Source organism: Hermetia illucens, chromosome 3, assembly GCF_905115235.1.
Source record: "Hermetia illucens chromosome 3, iHerIll2.2.curated.20191125, whole genome shotgun sequence".
NCBI classification, from domain to species: domain Eukaryota; kingdom Metazoa; phylum Arthropoda; class Insecta; order Diptera; family Stratiomyidae; genus Hermetia; species Hermetia illucens.
The window spans coordinates 126,229,733-126,245,730 of NC_051851.1; the positions used below are offsets into that span (position 1 = coordinate 126,229,733).

The window sequence follows — 15,998 nt, forward strand, 5'->3', positions numbered from 1 at the left end:
TTCTTTCCAAAAGCCTCTTTTACTCACTTCCTTTACGAACACTTGTTCTGTTCTGAATTTCAACATCTCCAAGAACTCCTTAAACTGCACTCTCCCCGACCGCCACCTCTGTATTTCCTCGACCATCCCTGTATGTCAAAATTGAAGCTCACAACTCCTCAATTGAATTCGAAGCAGAGCTCCTCAGCTATGACGCCAAGAGGGTGCATCATTCTGTAAAGATCAACGCGCGGACTGTCTCAACTCAGCTTTAAAGTCAATCAACAAATTATCAAACTCTACATGTGATCAAGCTTTGATATCCTTTATAATATCCTGTCCTATCTCCTCTTTGTTCTTATCTAATTTAGCTCACAACGAAGAATTCAAAGAATGAATTCGATCGTGCCTACTTAGGCTATGCGCCCCACTTGTTGAGCGTCTTGGCCGCCTTTTCCTGCGATAGCTTCAAACCGTTTTGGTCCCACATTCGCCTTTCCCGTAACCGCACCCAATCTTTTTCTTCTCCCATCAAATTTGCGGATTATACTGCCAACTCACAACAACAATCTTAAGACCTTCTCTGTTTTCACTTCTCTTCCGTGTTTACTCCCTCATCCACTGCGCCTTCAACGCCTCTTTTTAATGCAGACTGCTCTAAATCTCTCGTTAACTTCCTCATTAGTAATCTCCACAACAATTTGGGACCTGGTCCCGATGAGCTTCCTAATCTCTTCCTTATTAACTGTAAACTAGCAGTGAACTATCGTGCCATCTCTCGTCTGGTCCAAAATCCTCGACGGTTACGTCTAGGATTGGCTGACCGCGCAGTTTGGTCACCGCATTGTGATAGAACAGCATGGTTTCGTAAAATATCGATCTACTGCTTCAAACCTTTTGATCACTCCGCTGCTAAACATAATACTTTAATTTACGACAGGCGGTGCACGATATTTACACCGATTTCGCCGAGGCCTTTGATCCCATTGACCATAATATTCTCCTCTCCATACTCTCTCCATTTAACCCCCCTTCACTCACCACTTGGCACACTTGGTGGTGTCAGCAAATGCCACCAGATGTACCATTCACTTAAATCCTCCTCAACATCCCCCTTTCCCTACTCTTTTGGCGGGCAATCCTTTTCACAGCTGACCTGGGGGTAATCACTTCGTTGACGTCATCAATCGAGCTTGCAAAATCTCTTGTTTTATCCTACGTTCCTTCTCCAACTTTACTTCAATTCATTGCTCCAGTGCACTTTTCAATTAACTTGTCTGAAATATCCCCTATCCGCATTCGTGACTGTCGCGCTCTTGAAGCTGTATAACGTAAATTTACGCGGACCCCCTCTTTCAACGAGAAAATCCCCCTTGTTGACTATCCGACACGATTCTGCAATCTCTGTTTTCTGCAGCGACGCCGCATCTTCCTTGATTTGTGCACCCTTTTCATACTCTGTATTTGCTTGATGGACTGTTCTGCCAATTTCGATATTATTTTCTGCATCGCTTCTCGTAGTACACGACTGAGCATTTTTTGATCCTATATGCGCTCTACATGCCTTACTCACTGGAGCTTTTTAGCCTTAATATGGATGAAGGTTTCCTGTTTGCCGTATAATAGGTACAACTCATTATTAGACATCATTCGTCATCCTCCGTCCACCCTCATTGTGCCTTAGAGGATTCACGATCGATTGTTTACTCTTCGGCATAATTCATTGGTCCAATCAAAGTTTTTTATATGTTGAACTTTGCTTTCCTCTGTATATTTTTATTTTTTAGAATCGGCAATATGAGTTAAAATGTTTTGTTGACAAACATGATCCGTGGGATAATTTCTTCAATTTCGTTGTGTATGACAGTTGTGCCTAAGTAAGAAAGACTGTTGACTTGTTCGAAGTTTTAATCATATAATTTCATTTTCTCTGTTTGGCGTCTTTTTTCTGGTTTTTGTCATAATTTCATTTCACTTTTAGGCCTCCTTCATGGTCTCTTTAGATCCTGCCAGGGTATTTATATCATCCGCGTAGACCACTATCTGAGCTGATTAAGCCCCCTGCCTCCGGAGTTTGTGCCAAAACATTTTGTCGTAGCTTGAGTGCTAGACTGACTCCCTGTCAACTTAATGAGTTTAACCAGATTCCTGGAACTTCAAATTCCGGCAATATTTTTAACAGTACCAATCAATCGAAAGTGTCGTATCCTTACTTGAAGTCAACGAAAATTTAGTGGACGTCGACATTATATTCCCAGTAATTCTCCAGTATCTGTTTTACTAAGGATATCTGAAATTCTATTTGGTATTCGTAAGCAAAACTTCTTATTTTAATTATTTTCGGCATCACTTTATAACAACAACCACATCTATCTATAGCTGTCGCAGCTGAGTTTGACACTTTTTTTTATAGATAGGGCAAATTATGCTTTTGTCTCAACCTTCAGGCATAGTTTCGTCAGACCAAATAGTGCTTATGAGCTCATGGAGTTAGTCGCCATCCTCATAGTCCTCGTGTTTAGTAGCTCCGCAGGTATCCTATCCACACTCAGCGCTTTGCTGTTCCTCAATGTTTTAAGTGCATCATTGATTTCTTGGAGTGAAGGTGGGGGGACAGGTGCTTGTACCGCTGCTACGATGTGCGGAGATTTGATCGTGGTATTAAGTAACTCTTCAAAATATTGAATCCAACAATTTTTTATCTCCTTCATGTTTGCGACAAGATTTGTAGCTGCGTCCCTGCAAGGGATGATTTCCAGCTGTCATTTTTTTTCCAGTTTGTAAGGGAATCCTAAATTATGCCTAGTAAAATTATCATTCTATCCTTAGATTTCGTCATTTTGATGCTTTCATTTAAAATTTAACAAAAACTCCATTTGATTACAGCACGATCTCTTCACATCAAGCACACACCCGTAATGAAGCGGGATAATAATTCTTCAGTTTCAGACAATTTTATTTTGAATGAAAATTAGGCTATCAATCAGTGCCACTCGACTGCTTTATAAGTGTGTAGTCATACTTTAAATTTGTCCGAACAACTCAATTTTTGGTCGTCGCTTCCTGGAGCATAAGCACACTCCCCAAAGCTTGCGTTCTTCTTCCACTTGTCTATACCAGATTTCATGATTTATTGGCAAGACCACAATCAACCCTATTGCGTTAAACCCGCCATCCACAGTCACATCCACATTCATTCGGGCAGTTCCAATTGCGCTGCAAGACCTCGCAATGCACCTGGCCGCCAATTGAACTAAAAACCCTATCCACGTACCGGCAAGCCGCAATATCATTAGTTCAACTCTGGATGCAAGAATTTATTTTGTGTGTAAACATTTATTAAAAATGTGCACCAGCGATAAAGGTTTCCAAGAGAGGAGCCACTACACCGTATATTACAGCGGCCATTCAGTAGCCCATCTGCTCGGAGTAGGTTTCCTAGTCGGCTAAGAAATAGAACCTGAGTTATCGGCTTCGAAAATATAAGCGAAAGGCTATGAATTCTGCACTTGCCACATAAATTGGAGACGGCACAGTCGGAGAAGGAGGCAGTAGAACGGACTCTCGAACCATGCCCCAGATAAGAATCAAAATCATACGTGGAAATTTTAACAGTTATGCAAGGATGGATCCCGTACTCAGACGATACGACCTTACATAAAAACACCAATGATAATGGGCTGCGGATTATTCAGTTAGCAGTATCGTACGAAATGGTTGTTAAAAAAATCTGATGACTATATTGTTGACATAGTGCTCTGGGCTCAAATTACAGAAGCGTCTTTGACAGTCAGGTGAGAGTGAATGCTGAGTCTATCACAATCGTAACACCTATAAAGGGGAAATGGATGCCGCAATAACCGCAGTTAACAGAGATCCTGGAGGTGAAGCATCGATCAATGACCTTCACAACCACCTGAAGAACGTTCTCATTAACATGCCTGTTTGTAGGCCGCAGACGCAAAAAAGGCAGAATGGCTGGTTCGACGATGAATATAAGCTGGGAACGGAAGAATTCTGCATACCGGCCTCTCTGCTCTCAGAGAACGCGGGCACGGGCAGAGGCCCATCACGAACTTAATCGAGTGGAGAAGCGACTTCACAGAAAGAAAAGGGGAACCTGGGCAAAGCCAGCAAGCTTGTGAACTGGAAAGCTACAGTGAGCAACCATACCACGCACGGTAGTTTTACCAATCAGTCAACAGGGTGAAGCCTTATGTACCTCGAAGCCGAACCAAAGAGGAAAATCTGATGGGTTGAGCTCAACAAGAATATCGACGAGTTGGAGGTCCCGCCAGCTGAAGATGATGGTCAAATACTGCCCCCACCAAGTGTGGAAGAAACAGTTTGTGCAATTCATCGACTTGAAAATTATAAGTTGCAGGAGCCGATGGAATTACAGCCGAATTGGTTAAATATGGAAGCGGCCAACTACACTAAGCGGTTCTTCAAATAATAATCAAGGTGGGGGACAATGAATCAATACCTGACAACCAGGCATTAGCGGTCCCATGCGTAAAAAGGGGTATATCACGTTGTATAGCTATTATCACGTTGCTGACTACCATCTATAAGATCTCCGCTGTCTTGCCATATTAGACAGCCCCATATGCTCAGAACATCATTGGCAACCAAAGGGTCTTCACTCCAGGAAAATCAGCAACCCTACATGAAGGTGAACGATTCCGTAGCCTCTATAACGATGAATTCTATGAGCAATACCACGACCGTCTGGCTGGATAAAATCCAGTCCAATGGGTTTCGGTAGTCGAGACACCTAATCCGTATGGGTGAGGATGATCCAACCCGGAAAGTCTGTAAGGGTAATATCTATCTGGCGGACCTCGGCGCAAAACCAGGATGTCTGGAGCTCCTTACCATAACAAGCCTAGACCGGATACCGGGTGTCGCGCCGTTGTTGTGGATGATGTCTGTACGAAAACTGCATTGAGGGTCTCCCAGATTAACAACAAAGGGGAGTAACCCGATTGAGATTCCCACTGTAGCATCTTTCCCAGGTTGTGAAAAGGGTTGTGGTTTGCAATATTTTAGTACCATCACTTGGAGCACCACTTTCGTACCTACGGTGGCTGTGATTGACTTTCTTTTTGATCCTTGGAACTTGTTGGCTTTTAGATGCTCCTTGTCTTTGCCTTGAACCTTTTTAATTGTCCGTACACCAATCTATAGCAATAAAATATCAATTGTATTGATAACGATTCCCACGGGGGAGAAGTTTAGCACATTGCCGAAAATAAAACCGAAAGGGGGGAGGGGGGATAATGACCCTGAATCTTTGTAGAAGTCCTATATTACACAAGTAGTAAACAGGAGATATACTACAATTATGATGCCGACTGTTCATCAAATCAATGAAAAATTTAGCTACGTCCTCTACAAAAGGAAAATGGAGGCCTTAAATACTATTCTCCTTAAGGGCCGTCTGTCGTTGCTTCTGACGTAATTTAGCTATAAACACCTCCTTCAATAACATACCGCATACTGGTATTTCTGATGCAATTTCAACCTTTAAAAGCAAAGAATGAAGAGCCGTCTCACAAGACTTTCCACGCTGATATCCCGTCAATGTTCTGACAATTCTGGTTCTCAACTGGCCTCTTCAGACATTTTAGCAAAAATGATGTTAAGTTAAACTGAATAGGGTCTTCTGAGTTGGAAAATTACACCTTCTGGACTCATTCGAAGATTACCTTACTCTTCTGTCAAGAAGTAGGCATACAGTCTGAAGCCAGATACGCTTTTATTTCCTAGAAGTCACTCAAGGCGCTCCACACCTTCCTTTAGCATCATCGGATTGATATCATCCATGCAACATCCTTAAAGGATAGTATATTTACTTACATTTTCGCTAGTAACCACCACCTCCGTAGTATTCCAGGACTGAAAACACCTTTACTTCGAAAGGATTAAAAAACCGACAAATGGTCCCTTATTTGATTAAATAACCCGTCCCCCGGGATAATGTACTTTCAGAAGAGTGCGTATCCATTCAACTGCGGAGTCTGCGAAAGTACCATTTGCTCTCTTAAGAGTCTAGCTTGACCGATTCATCCCAGTTAAGTGCTCTGGAAATTTTTTTGTCTCTCATATGTATATCATTTGGAGTTCCTGTATTTTAAACTGTCTTTACGGTTGTGCTTCAGATGTCGCTAATGCACTTGGGAGATTTTCCAATTTCGAGGTGTCTGGTTCCCCTGGAAACACTTTTGTATAGCGATATCGTACCGGGAGCGTTCACATCACTTTCCACTTTCCTGGAAGTCTGACATTTTCAAGATTGATGTACACAAAGAGACTATCGTTCCTAAATAAAAACTGCTCAACTCAGAAAAGAAAAGCAGCGTTCATTCTCAAAACTCTTTCGCATAGAAAAACGTAATATTCAAGCGCCAAATTTGGGCTTATGACTTGCCTCCGAAATTAACGACACATTTTGTCAAAGATAGTGTGGGGCGGGTACATTCACTGCAAGGTGTACACTACTTCATTCTGAAGAAGAAATTTTTTATACTTAATATCAGTCAGCCTCTTACACAAAACTGCTTAAGCGACCATTGCGATAAAAATTCAATTATGAAATCCCTGAGGCTGTCATAAATCCAACTTCATTATTTGAGACAAGAAACTCAGAAAATCCCCATCTTTATATGTTACATTTTCAGACTAAAGTTCAGCTGATATTCATTAGCCTCAAGTAACAGGAATTTTTCACAATCTTTTAAGTATTATATATAAATTTCTAGATGCGAACTCCACCACGACCTGTCTCCTCTATTTATAAAAAGTTCTTCTGCTGATGTCTCTAATAATCAGACTGTCTCGGCGTTGCCTTAATTTCGGGGGAAAAATCATTACATACAACATTCGAGAGCAGCTTTTTAGCTAAATTAATTGAATGAAGAAGAAAATTTGCTTGGAAAGAAAAGAATTGCAGCTGGAACTGACGTGCTCCAGAAAATTAATAAATGATCTTCAATCGGACCATTTATTTTAAGAAAGACGAAGTGAATGTCTTAAGAGGATTCACCTAAATATACTTAATAGAAATGTATTCATCTGGAATAATCTTGGAATAACCAATGATCCCATCATTCGGGCTTTTATCTATACCAACCAGAATCTAGAAGAAAAATCTTGAAAAGTATTTTGAATGTTTAACGATACATTTTCACTAACTCCCTTTCTCATTACAGTTTAACAATTTATTTAGAAGTCTCTTTCAAATTTCTCTGTACATCCACCAACACCCTTATTTCAGTTCACTCAATCCAAACATCATTTCCACAATATATATTTCCGCTATTCGCGTACAAATTAACTACTTTAGTTAGTTGTTTCAATGCGAGTACAATTCAAATTCTCATTATCTCAATAGAATCATTCTTTACCGACCGATTCGACTCATATAGGAAACCAACTGTGATGCTGTTATATAATTCTTCCTCTACTTCTAATTCTTCCGTGCATATTTCAACAATACAACAATCGCTGAATTCATGACAACATTTCACGAAATTAAATGGAAACCAACAATATTCACCGGGAACAATGAACCCTCCCCGAATTGGAACTCTCGCCGTCTGAATGGTCCTTGAATGGAAATTACTGACGAAAAAAACTGAATTTTTATTCATTGGAATCGCACCATTGTGTCAACATCACTTGGAATAAAAACTTCAATTTGCAAAACGCCGTCGTCCTTGGAACGAAACAAATAAATAAAATTGAAAACTTTTGAAATGCGAACGCACGGGGTAGAGCCCTCATGTTGCATCTATGGTCCTGCAGTCAGTAAATTTGCCGATGGAGTCATTGAGGGAGTGCACCCAGATTGCGGAAGAGGAGTGCTAGCTTTTGTCAACAAGTCGACCTACCGATACATTGAAACCTTGTGATCCTTGAACTTAGGAAAGAGCACAAAATCGAACTGAATTCATCGAAATTTATTGTAATATTAACGAATTTCTTCCTGTAAATAATGAACAGAGATTGAAGTATGTTTTGTAAAAAACGAAGTATTGATATCTTATTGACAGTAACTTAGGAAGCCATTATTGTAATTAGATAATTTTTATCAAATATTTTAAAATAAAGAAGAAAATATTTTAAAGTTGTCAAATTGCGTTTTTATCTATGTTGTCAAAATGTAGTTACGTTTAAAAGATATGATCTTGATCAAGGCGTGTGGACAGGTGAGTGATATATTCGTATTTACTTAGTATTTAAAATATATTTACCTTCAAATTATGAAGTTTAAAAGTATGTATGGAAATCGATTAAAAGCAGGTTTACTTTAGAGCATAAGCCCATAATTTTCAACTAAATTCCATGTTAACTTAATAAGAAGACAATTAATTTCAATAATTCAAGCACTTTGAATCAAACAACTTCCTTAATGAGCCCGCCCAATGAAATTGCATGACATTTTAGGCACTCATTCATCTGCGATAGTTTACAATTAATTAGCTGTATCTATTATAGTAATATGGTGCGAGAGAATTACGGTACAGATGGAGGAGTGCTCAACATACTACCTATGTATGTATATATGTATCTGAAGATATACTTAAATGAACAACTCTGTGTAAAGAAAACTCTGACCCGCGGAAAAATGTGTTTACGAGAAGGACATCGAACTTAAGAAGTCATTATGGAAATGAAGAAAAATAAGAAGATTATAGACTTGGGCACGGGAGCTGAAATGCCATCTTTTTAGAAGATGGGTGAGCGGACTCTCAGTTATTGATATCCAACAGCCATAGTGTGTAGGTACTGTAGTAGAACCTAAAGAGTAACTTGTACCTTTTTAATTTGATTGGCTTACACACCTCGTAAGTTGTCTAAACCTCCCTTATAGGCAACTCCCAACATCCCGGTTTTGCGCCGAGGTTCCCTAATTCGATGTCCCTAAAAGCTGTCTACTGTTCTGTCCTGCTACCGCACCCTGTATTCTGGAGACAGAGCAGCTTGATCTTGCCGTACTCACCATGAGGCAGAGACAGAAACATCAGCTAGCCAGCAATTTGCCAACCGCCATTCTGGATTGGAAACTCCAGTACTAAAGTCGGAATAACATAAGCCCCCCCCCCTCTCTCGACGAGGATTTCCGTCAATCGCTTCCCAAAATGGATAACGTTCGGACTAACGACTTGTCGGGAGCGGCGGAGCCCTGTCGTATAGCCTGAATCTATTGAGAGATTGTTGGTGCAGGCGGCCAGAATTGTAAATTTCCGACCTTTACAAAGCCGACGTCCAGTTCTGGTTTACCTAGGTCGAAGCTACATTCCAGCACGTGAATCTGTAATTTGGACCGCTAATTGCTCTTATTACACAGGGCCCACTAACTGTGAATACTTACCAAGTAATTAAGGGCGGGATCATTGCCACATTTGAATCGTCGACGAAAGCGTGGCTCAGGTGACACAGTGTAGGCAAGAAACTATCTCATTATTTGCAGGGTTTGACTAACATCGCCATACCGAACCTCAAGTCACCAGATTTGACAGATACGGACGTGAACTTGGACAGGTTGGCGGACACCGCTGATTGAAGAGTGGAAATCCAGGAGCCATCAAAGAAGTTGCATGAGCAGGTGATTAATCAAGTAACCCCAGTTGTGGAGTCACCGTAAACACCGTAAACACTTTTGCTCATACCATCACAACTCAATACGCGGAACTGTAAAGCTTCCCGAAAAAATAAAGAATGGAAACCAGCAAAAAATCTAAGACGGTGGCCTGAGGTCGACAAGGCGATCTTTCTTATTAAACCTGCATAATAGCTTGTAAAAAGTAGTCGACTAATCAGAGTTAGTAGACATTAGCAAATAGCTTATTCAATGACACCACCATCGATACAGAGACTAGATTTCTACCGTCACGATAAGCACCAGGTATCATCAAACCCTACAAGAGTATGTGGAAATAATGGTCAAATCTGGCAGGAGAAAGTGGCGAAAGAATGGAACATGGTCACAACCGGACCGCCAGTGGCGCAATAACCGCTACACTGAGACCGGGAAAACATCGTGCCCCTACGATGACTATCGCTAGTCGAATGAAGTCACTGATTCGGACAAGTATCCAATAGCGTGGCGATCAACGAGTCATATAGGTCCCAGGGCGAAACATGGATTGGTACCCGCGATGTACATTAAGCATAGAAAACGCTTGCTGAACCAACACCAACAGCTCTACTACCGAACCTAATCTCATCTTCTACATGGTGATCGTTTTGAATTCTTTCTTCTCTTCTCTTCCTATTTAACCAAAAATTGAAACCTGCTGTTATCGGTTTCGAAACTCTAAATGAAAGCCTACATACTCTGCATTTGCGAGGTAAATTTTGAAATATAAACCCCATTAACATTCACGCCCCTATAGAGGAGACTGCAGAGTCGGATACATTTGACGCGGCAGTAGAGCGGCCCCTCAAAGCCTGTCCCAAATATGATAACAAAATCATACTTGGAGATTTCAACAGTCGTACGTTGGCAAACCAATGATAGCGGATTGCGGATTATTAGCAGTATCGCGTGAAATGGTTGTTGGAAGTACATGACAGAGACGGAAAGCGACCCACAACGTGGGGGAGGAGGGCAGACGGGACCACTTTCCACCAAATTAACCATACGTTGATTGAACACCGGCAACTCTCAGTCTGGACGAATATCAGAACATAGAGGAGAGCCAAGGTAGACCCTGATTATTATCTTGTTGACATAGTAATCCCGGCTCGAATTACAACATCGCCTAGAAGGCAATCAGGCAAGAACGAATAATGACGTCATCCGCAACAAAGCCGGCTTAACACAGATAAAGAAGAAATGGATACCGCAGTAATCGCAGCTAACAGAGGCCACGGATATGAAACATCGATAAAACATCTTCACAGCCACCTAGAGAACATTATCATTAATACGGCTGCAAATATATTTAGCCTCAGTCACAAAGAAAGTTGGAACGCAGAGGTTAATGAAGAATTTCGTCGAGTAGAGCAGCGGCTTCGTAGGCAAAATTAGGATGCCTGGGAAAACCACCAGAACTCTGAACTCGAAAAATACAAGGAATAACCGCACCGGCCGCGGAAGTTTTACCAACAAGTCAGCAGGATGAAGCCTTATACACCTCAATGGTCATCCTGCCGCGAATTTCGATCGTCTGGCATATTGGGCCAATAGGTTAAGTACTTATACGAACTGTTCAGCAACCAAAACATCGGCGAATTGGAGATTTCGCTAACTGAAGACGACAGACAAATGCTGCCACCACCAACCATGAAAAAAACAATCCGTGAAATTCATCGGCTTAAAAACCATTGCAGGCAAATTGGTTAATTATGGAGGCGACCAATCACAACAACCGGTTCATCAACTGATGCCTGAAGTGTGGGATAGCGAATTAATTCGTGACAACGCTGCTAAGTGGGATAGCCCTATACGCCCAGAACATCATCGGTTCATACCAAACAGGCCTCACTTCAAGCAAGTCAGCTCAGATTTACTTTCTGCAAAAAGCGATGGATAAGCTGTTAGAATGTGACCATCAGTTGCACCATCCCTCCATGGGTTTCAATGTGCACAGCCATGAGAAAGTTCGGTATTCTGACGAAATTGATAATACTGACTAGGCCGATCCTGACCAATGAACGATAGTAAATAAAAGGGTTACTCTCTAGACGATTCAATATCAACAACGGTCTAAGGCAAGGCATGAATTCTTGCCTCTGGACCTGGAAAAATGAGCCGCGGTGCTGATTTTAATGCGATAGGCACAATACTCTAAATTCACTAAAGTACTGGTCTACGCTGGCCTGTTGACGTAATGGGAAGAACAATCTGGGATGTATAATCTACATTCAGATCGAGCAAGCTGCCCGAAATCTTGGGCTGTACAGCAAGCAATATGAAGTAGATAATGGCAACATCAGCACCAAAACCCCAAACATTTTTAAATGGGACCGGTCAAACGAGAGCAATAAAGATCGGAGATTACAACTTTGAGACTGTTGGTCATTTCTTCTGGACCGATAACAGCTACGACAATGAAAATTGCAACCAGCAGAGCCTATTTCAGCTTACAAAAGCTTTTCCGCTTAGAAGGTCTGACAATAGGGTCATAGCTCTTACTGTGCATGAAAATGATCTTTCCGGTAACAAAAAAAATTGCGAACAATTGTCCGCGTTCAAGAAAAAAATCCTCCGAAGAATATCTGGTCCCATACATGAGGATGCACGATTCCTTAGCCTAAATATCCATGAAATTTATAAGCGTTACTGCGACCATCTTGTTCTGAATAAAATCCGGCACAATGGGTTGCGGTGGGTGGGTCACTTAATCCGCATGAGTGCGGATGAAGCAGCCCGGAAAATCTATAAAAAGAGTATCTACGGTAGAAAAAGAAGGCATAGCAGACCCTGCCTGATATGGAACGATGGCGTAGGTTAGGGTGCCAGACAGCTTTTAGTCAGCGAATCGGAGAATATCGACCCGAAACCGAGATGTATGAAATTCCTTACTAAGACTGACCTAGACTGCATACCGGTTGCTGCGCCGTAGATAATGATTCAGTTGCGGACCTGCATAACTTCCTTTTTTTGGGGTAGGGTAGGTAAATGCATTTTCGCACAGAGTGTTGGGCTCCCGGTTCGGCACGTCGTCGGACTACCAACTAAATAACTCCCCATCGTCAGAGAGCTTTGAAACCGTTTGTCACATTACTTCGGCCTAGTCCCCGAACTCTCCCGCTTTGCGGAGCCTTCAAATCAGGGAATTACTGTGCGACATGCTAACGATATACCTCCTTGCCAATAGCGTCAGCCCACACCTGTATGCCGTATAACTGGGCAGTTTGCGTTGAACTCATCAGGGGACGTCACCTGCTAGACGTAGGACCCCCAATATTTGCCATTAGCCCACTTGATGCCGCAACTCCAACTACAGCCTTGTTCACTGCTGCTTTCATTTGCTCAAAGAAGCTCATCTTTGAGTCAAGAGTCAGCACGAGGTACTTTACCGCTGGTTTTAGCTCGATTATCGACTCGCCGAACGATATGGGACGCAAGGTGGGAATTCTCCTTTTAGACAGTGCAAGGTTGAAACTATAAGTAGTCTTCCATCCGCTTACCCGTCGCATCAATATGCCGAGTCTGCTTTGCGCCTGTTCGAGAGTGTGTTCAGCAACAAGCGCCGTGACATCATCTGCATAACCGACCAGGCGTGACTCTTTTCGCATGTCGAGTTTGAGTAGACTATCATAGGTAGCGTTCCAGAGGTCCGGCCCTAGGATGGATCCCTGTGCTAACGCCGACGTAACTTTCATCCTCCTCTGACCCTCTAGTGTTTCATAGTGCAGGAAGCGGTTCCTCAGATAGTCCGTTAATACCCGTAAGAGATAGTTCGGCACTGGGAAAGTATTGTCTAGTGTGTCTAAAATGTCTTTCCATCTTACGGAATTAAACGCGTTTCTGACGTCAAGCGTTATGAGAAGCACCACCCGTCGAGTTCGGCGGCTATATGCCTCCGCTCGTTGAGCGGCATGCACAACTTGCATGACAGCATAAATTGTGGATTCCCCTACTCTAAAACCAAACTCCCCGGGGAGATAAATCGTATCGCTTCAGCGATTCTACTTCTGATAAGCTTTTCGAGCACTTTTCCAGCAGTGTCAATCATACATAGTGGACGGTATGAAGGTGGCAACTCGGGGTCGCCTTTCCCTTTGTGCATCAACGCAAGCCTCGCCACTTTCCAACGAGCAGGGAAAGTGAGCTCTTTCAGGCAAGCGCACCTACATAACTTTGCCAGCAGGCTACATGACTGTAAAATTTTAGCAACTCTGTATTTAGCCGGAATTCATTCTAAGATATTAGCGACCCCCGAAAACCTATGGAAAACTGCGGTGCTTCCCCGTTTAGTTGAAACAACTTTCGGGTTGAAGAACGCAGCACAGATGTTTCAGGGCTACATCGTAACGGCCAAGAGCTAATTGATAGATTTAACGATGCTAAACCACCCGCGGCTGTACACGGCAATGAACAAATTTGGCGAACTAAGATATTTCGATGCCGATTCAAAGCAAATTGTTCAGAAATCAGTACAATAGTTTCTATTTGGAAGAGCAACTCAACTCAAGCTAACAAGAACAGTTGTTCCAGACCCAAAAGAGTCAGTAGGGCACTGAACATTAATGGCAGCTCTTCTAAACTTATCTTAATGAATCCATTTCAACTTCTTAAATTTATTCGACACTTTAATTTATTAAGCGTACACTTCATCTGTAATTTCATTCTTTTGATGGGACAAAAATGAGTTATATCAAGAGATTGGAGAAATATAGTATTCTAGAAAAACGGAAATGCGACATAAATTTTGTTAGTCAATTGGAAAAGAGCCAAAAGCTGTGTGTGCATCCTATAGCAAACACTAGAAACTTAAACACCATCCGTCCCTGTGGTTTCTACAAGCATTAAATTTCAGAAAATCTAGGAACGTGATAACTACATATCGTTTGAGCTAATGCTAATGCTTGTTTGAGCTAATTAAAAATAATAAATGAATCCCTAAAATTAAATTCTATGTAAAATGTCTACGTGAAAACTTTGGATAACTGGTTCCAATTTAAAATTCACATAGAACTCACCCACCGAGCATCAATATATGAATCATTATCAGTACATGTAGAACTAACGGAGAAAAATCCTTTTCAATCAATAAACGCCAACCCATAAATCAGTCTAGGTCAATTTGGGAGAAAAAATTTTGATTAGTACTTATGGCAATATATGTATAGTTCCATCCCCTGTCCCGTTCGAAGGGTATATAATACTAGACAAATCCCATTTTCAACCATAATAGTCATCTGCTTGCGTACACAAAAATAATTATAGCCTTAAGTGTCCTTCAGCGCCGAATAACCCTACTTCAATCCTAAGGGAACTCGTCCTTTATCATCATTCAAGCGAAATTAAAGGCAATCATAGCACTCAGACTCTACATATGGAGGTGGATAACATCCGAAGCCAATCAATAGTCAACAATGTCCTTCCCAGGCACGGATAAAGTATGGTAGACTTAAGTGCATCTGTGAAACATTTAGTATGTCCTATGATATTAACAAATAATACTTTTTTTTCAAATCGACTTCGAACAATCTGCAAATGGTAAGTACTACTATTAACGATTTGCATTTAATGACTGTGGACAGAAATATTGAATGCTATCAAAAGTACATTTGAAGACTGACATTTATATAACACTATGATCCCTCCGGGCACAACATCTTACCGCCTCTTGTTGCATCAGAGATTCGTTGAGCATTTCCCGCAATTTGCGCAAGTGACTGTGCAGCGAGTCGCAAACCAGTACCGTGTTCGACTTGAGGTCATCGGGGAAAATGGTAACCAAGAGTCGATAGGGGCAGAGGCGGCGGCATCAACAACACCACGCTGCACTGCAGGCAACAGTTTCGGTGCTCGCCGAAGCACTCTTCGCCACTGTTCAGCTAAGGTCTCCGCTGAAGTTCGGGACGAATTCCAAAGAGCGTATATAGAATTTTCAGAAATGGATCCTTTGCATAGGCCAGGTATTCCCAGGCTCTATGCATCTCCAGCAACACCAAGAATTCTATCTCAAATAATGATGAGATTGCACCTCGACTGCGTGGTGATATGTCACTGCTGCAACAACAATTACTTATAAATTGTGGTGCAGTTACGGTTGTCAGATTGCACGGTCAGAAAATTCGCTTTCGTGTTATTCATTTGAGTTCCACCGTGGAGAATTCGTGTGGAACGTCGGCGAGACTCCTAAGGCACTAAGGAGATTGCTAGGTTGGTTCAATTCAGCTCTGGCAATGCCAGCAAACGGGTAATAAAGTGCAAAGAGTTTACAGGGAGCTATGCTATTCCCCCCAAAACACGCAGTCGAAGTTCTGGACACAGAAATTTTCATCGTACGCAGTCGATTACGACGGTAAGGCGAAAGTCACTCCAGACGTGT

The 15,998-nt window shown here is 41.9% G+C and overlaps 1 protein-coding gene across 5 annotated transcripts in view; it reads left to right on the plus strand.

Annotated features, from left to right (window-relative positions):
* Window positions 1-8,119, plus strand: part of LOC119652274 (trissin receptor) — a 463,147-nt gene extending 455,028 nt beyond the window's left edge. For 2 of the 5 annotated variants that reach the window (XM_038056265.1, XM_038056266.1), the window contains one exon: window positions 7,376-8,119. In XM_038056265.1, the coding sequence (XP_037912193.1) occupies window positions 7,376-7,423 (48 nt within the window). In that variant the 3' untranslated portion in view covers window positions 7,424-8,119. The remainder of the gene's footprint in view (window positions 1-7,375) is intronic. The other 3 variants (XM_038056263.1, XM_038056264.1, XM_038056267.1) reach the window with 2 other exon arrangements.
* The last annotated feature ends 7,879 nt before the right edge of the window (window positions 8,120-15,998 follow it).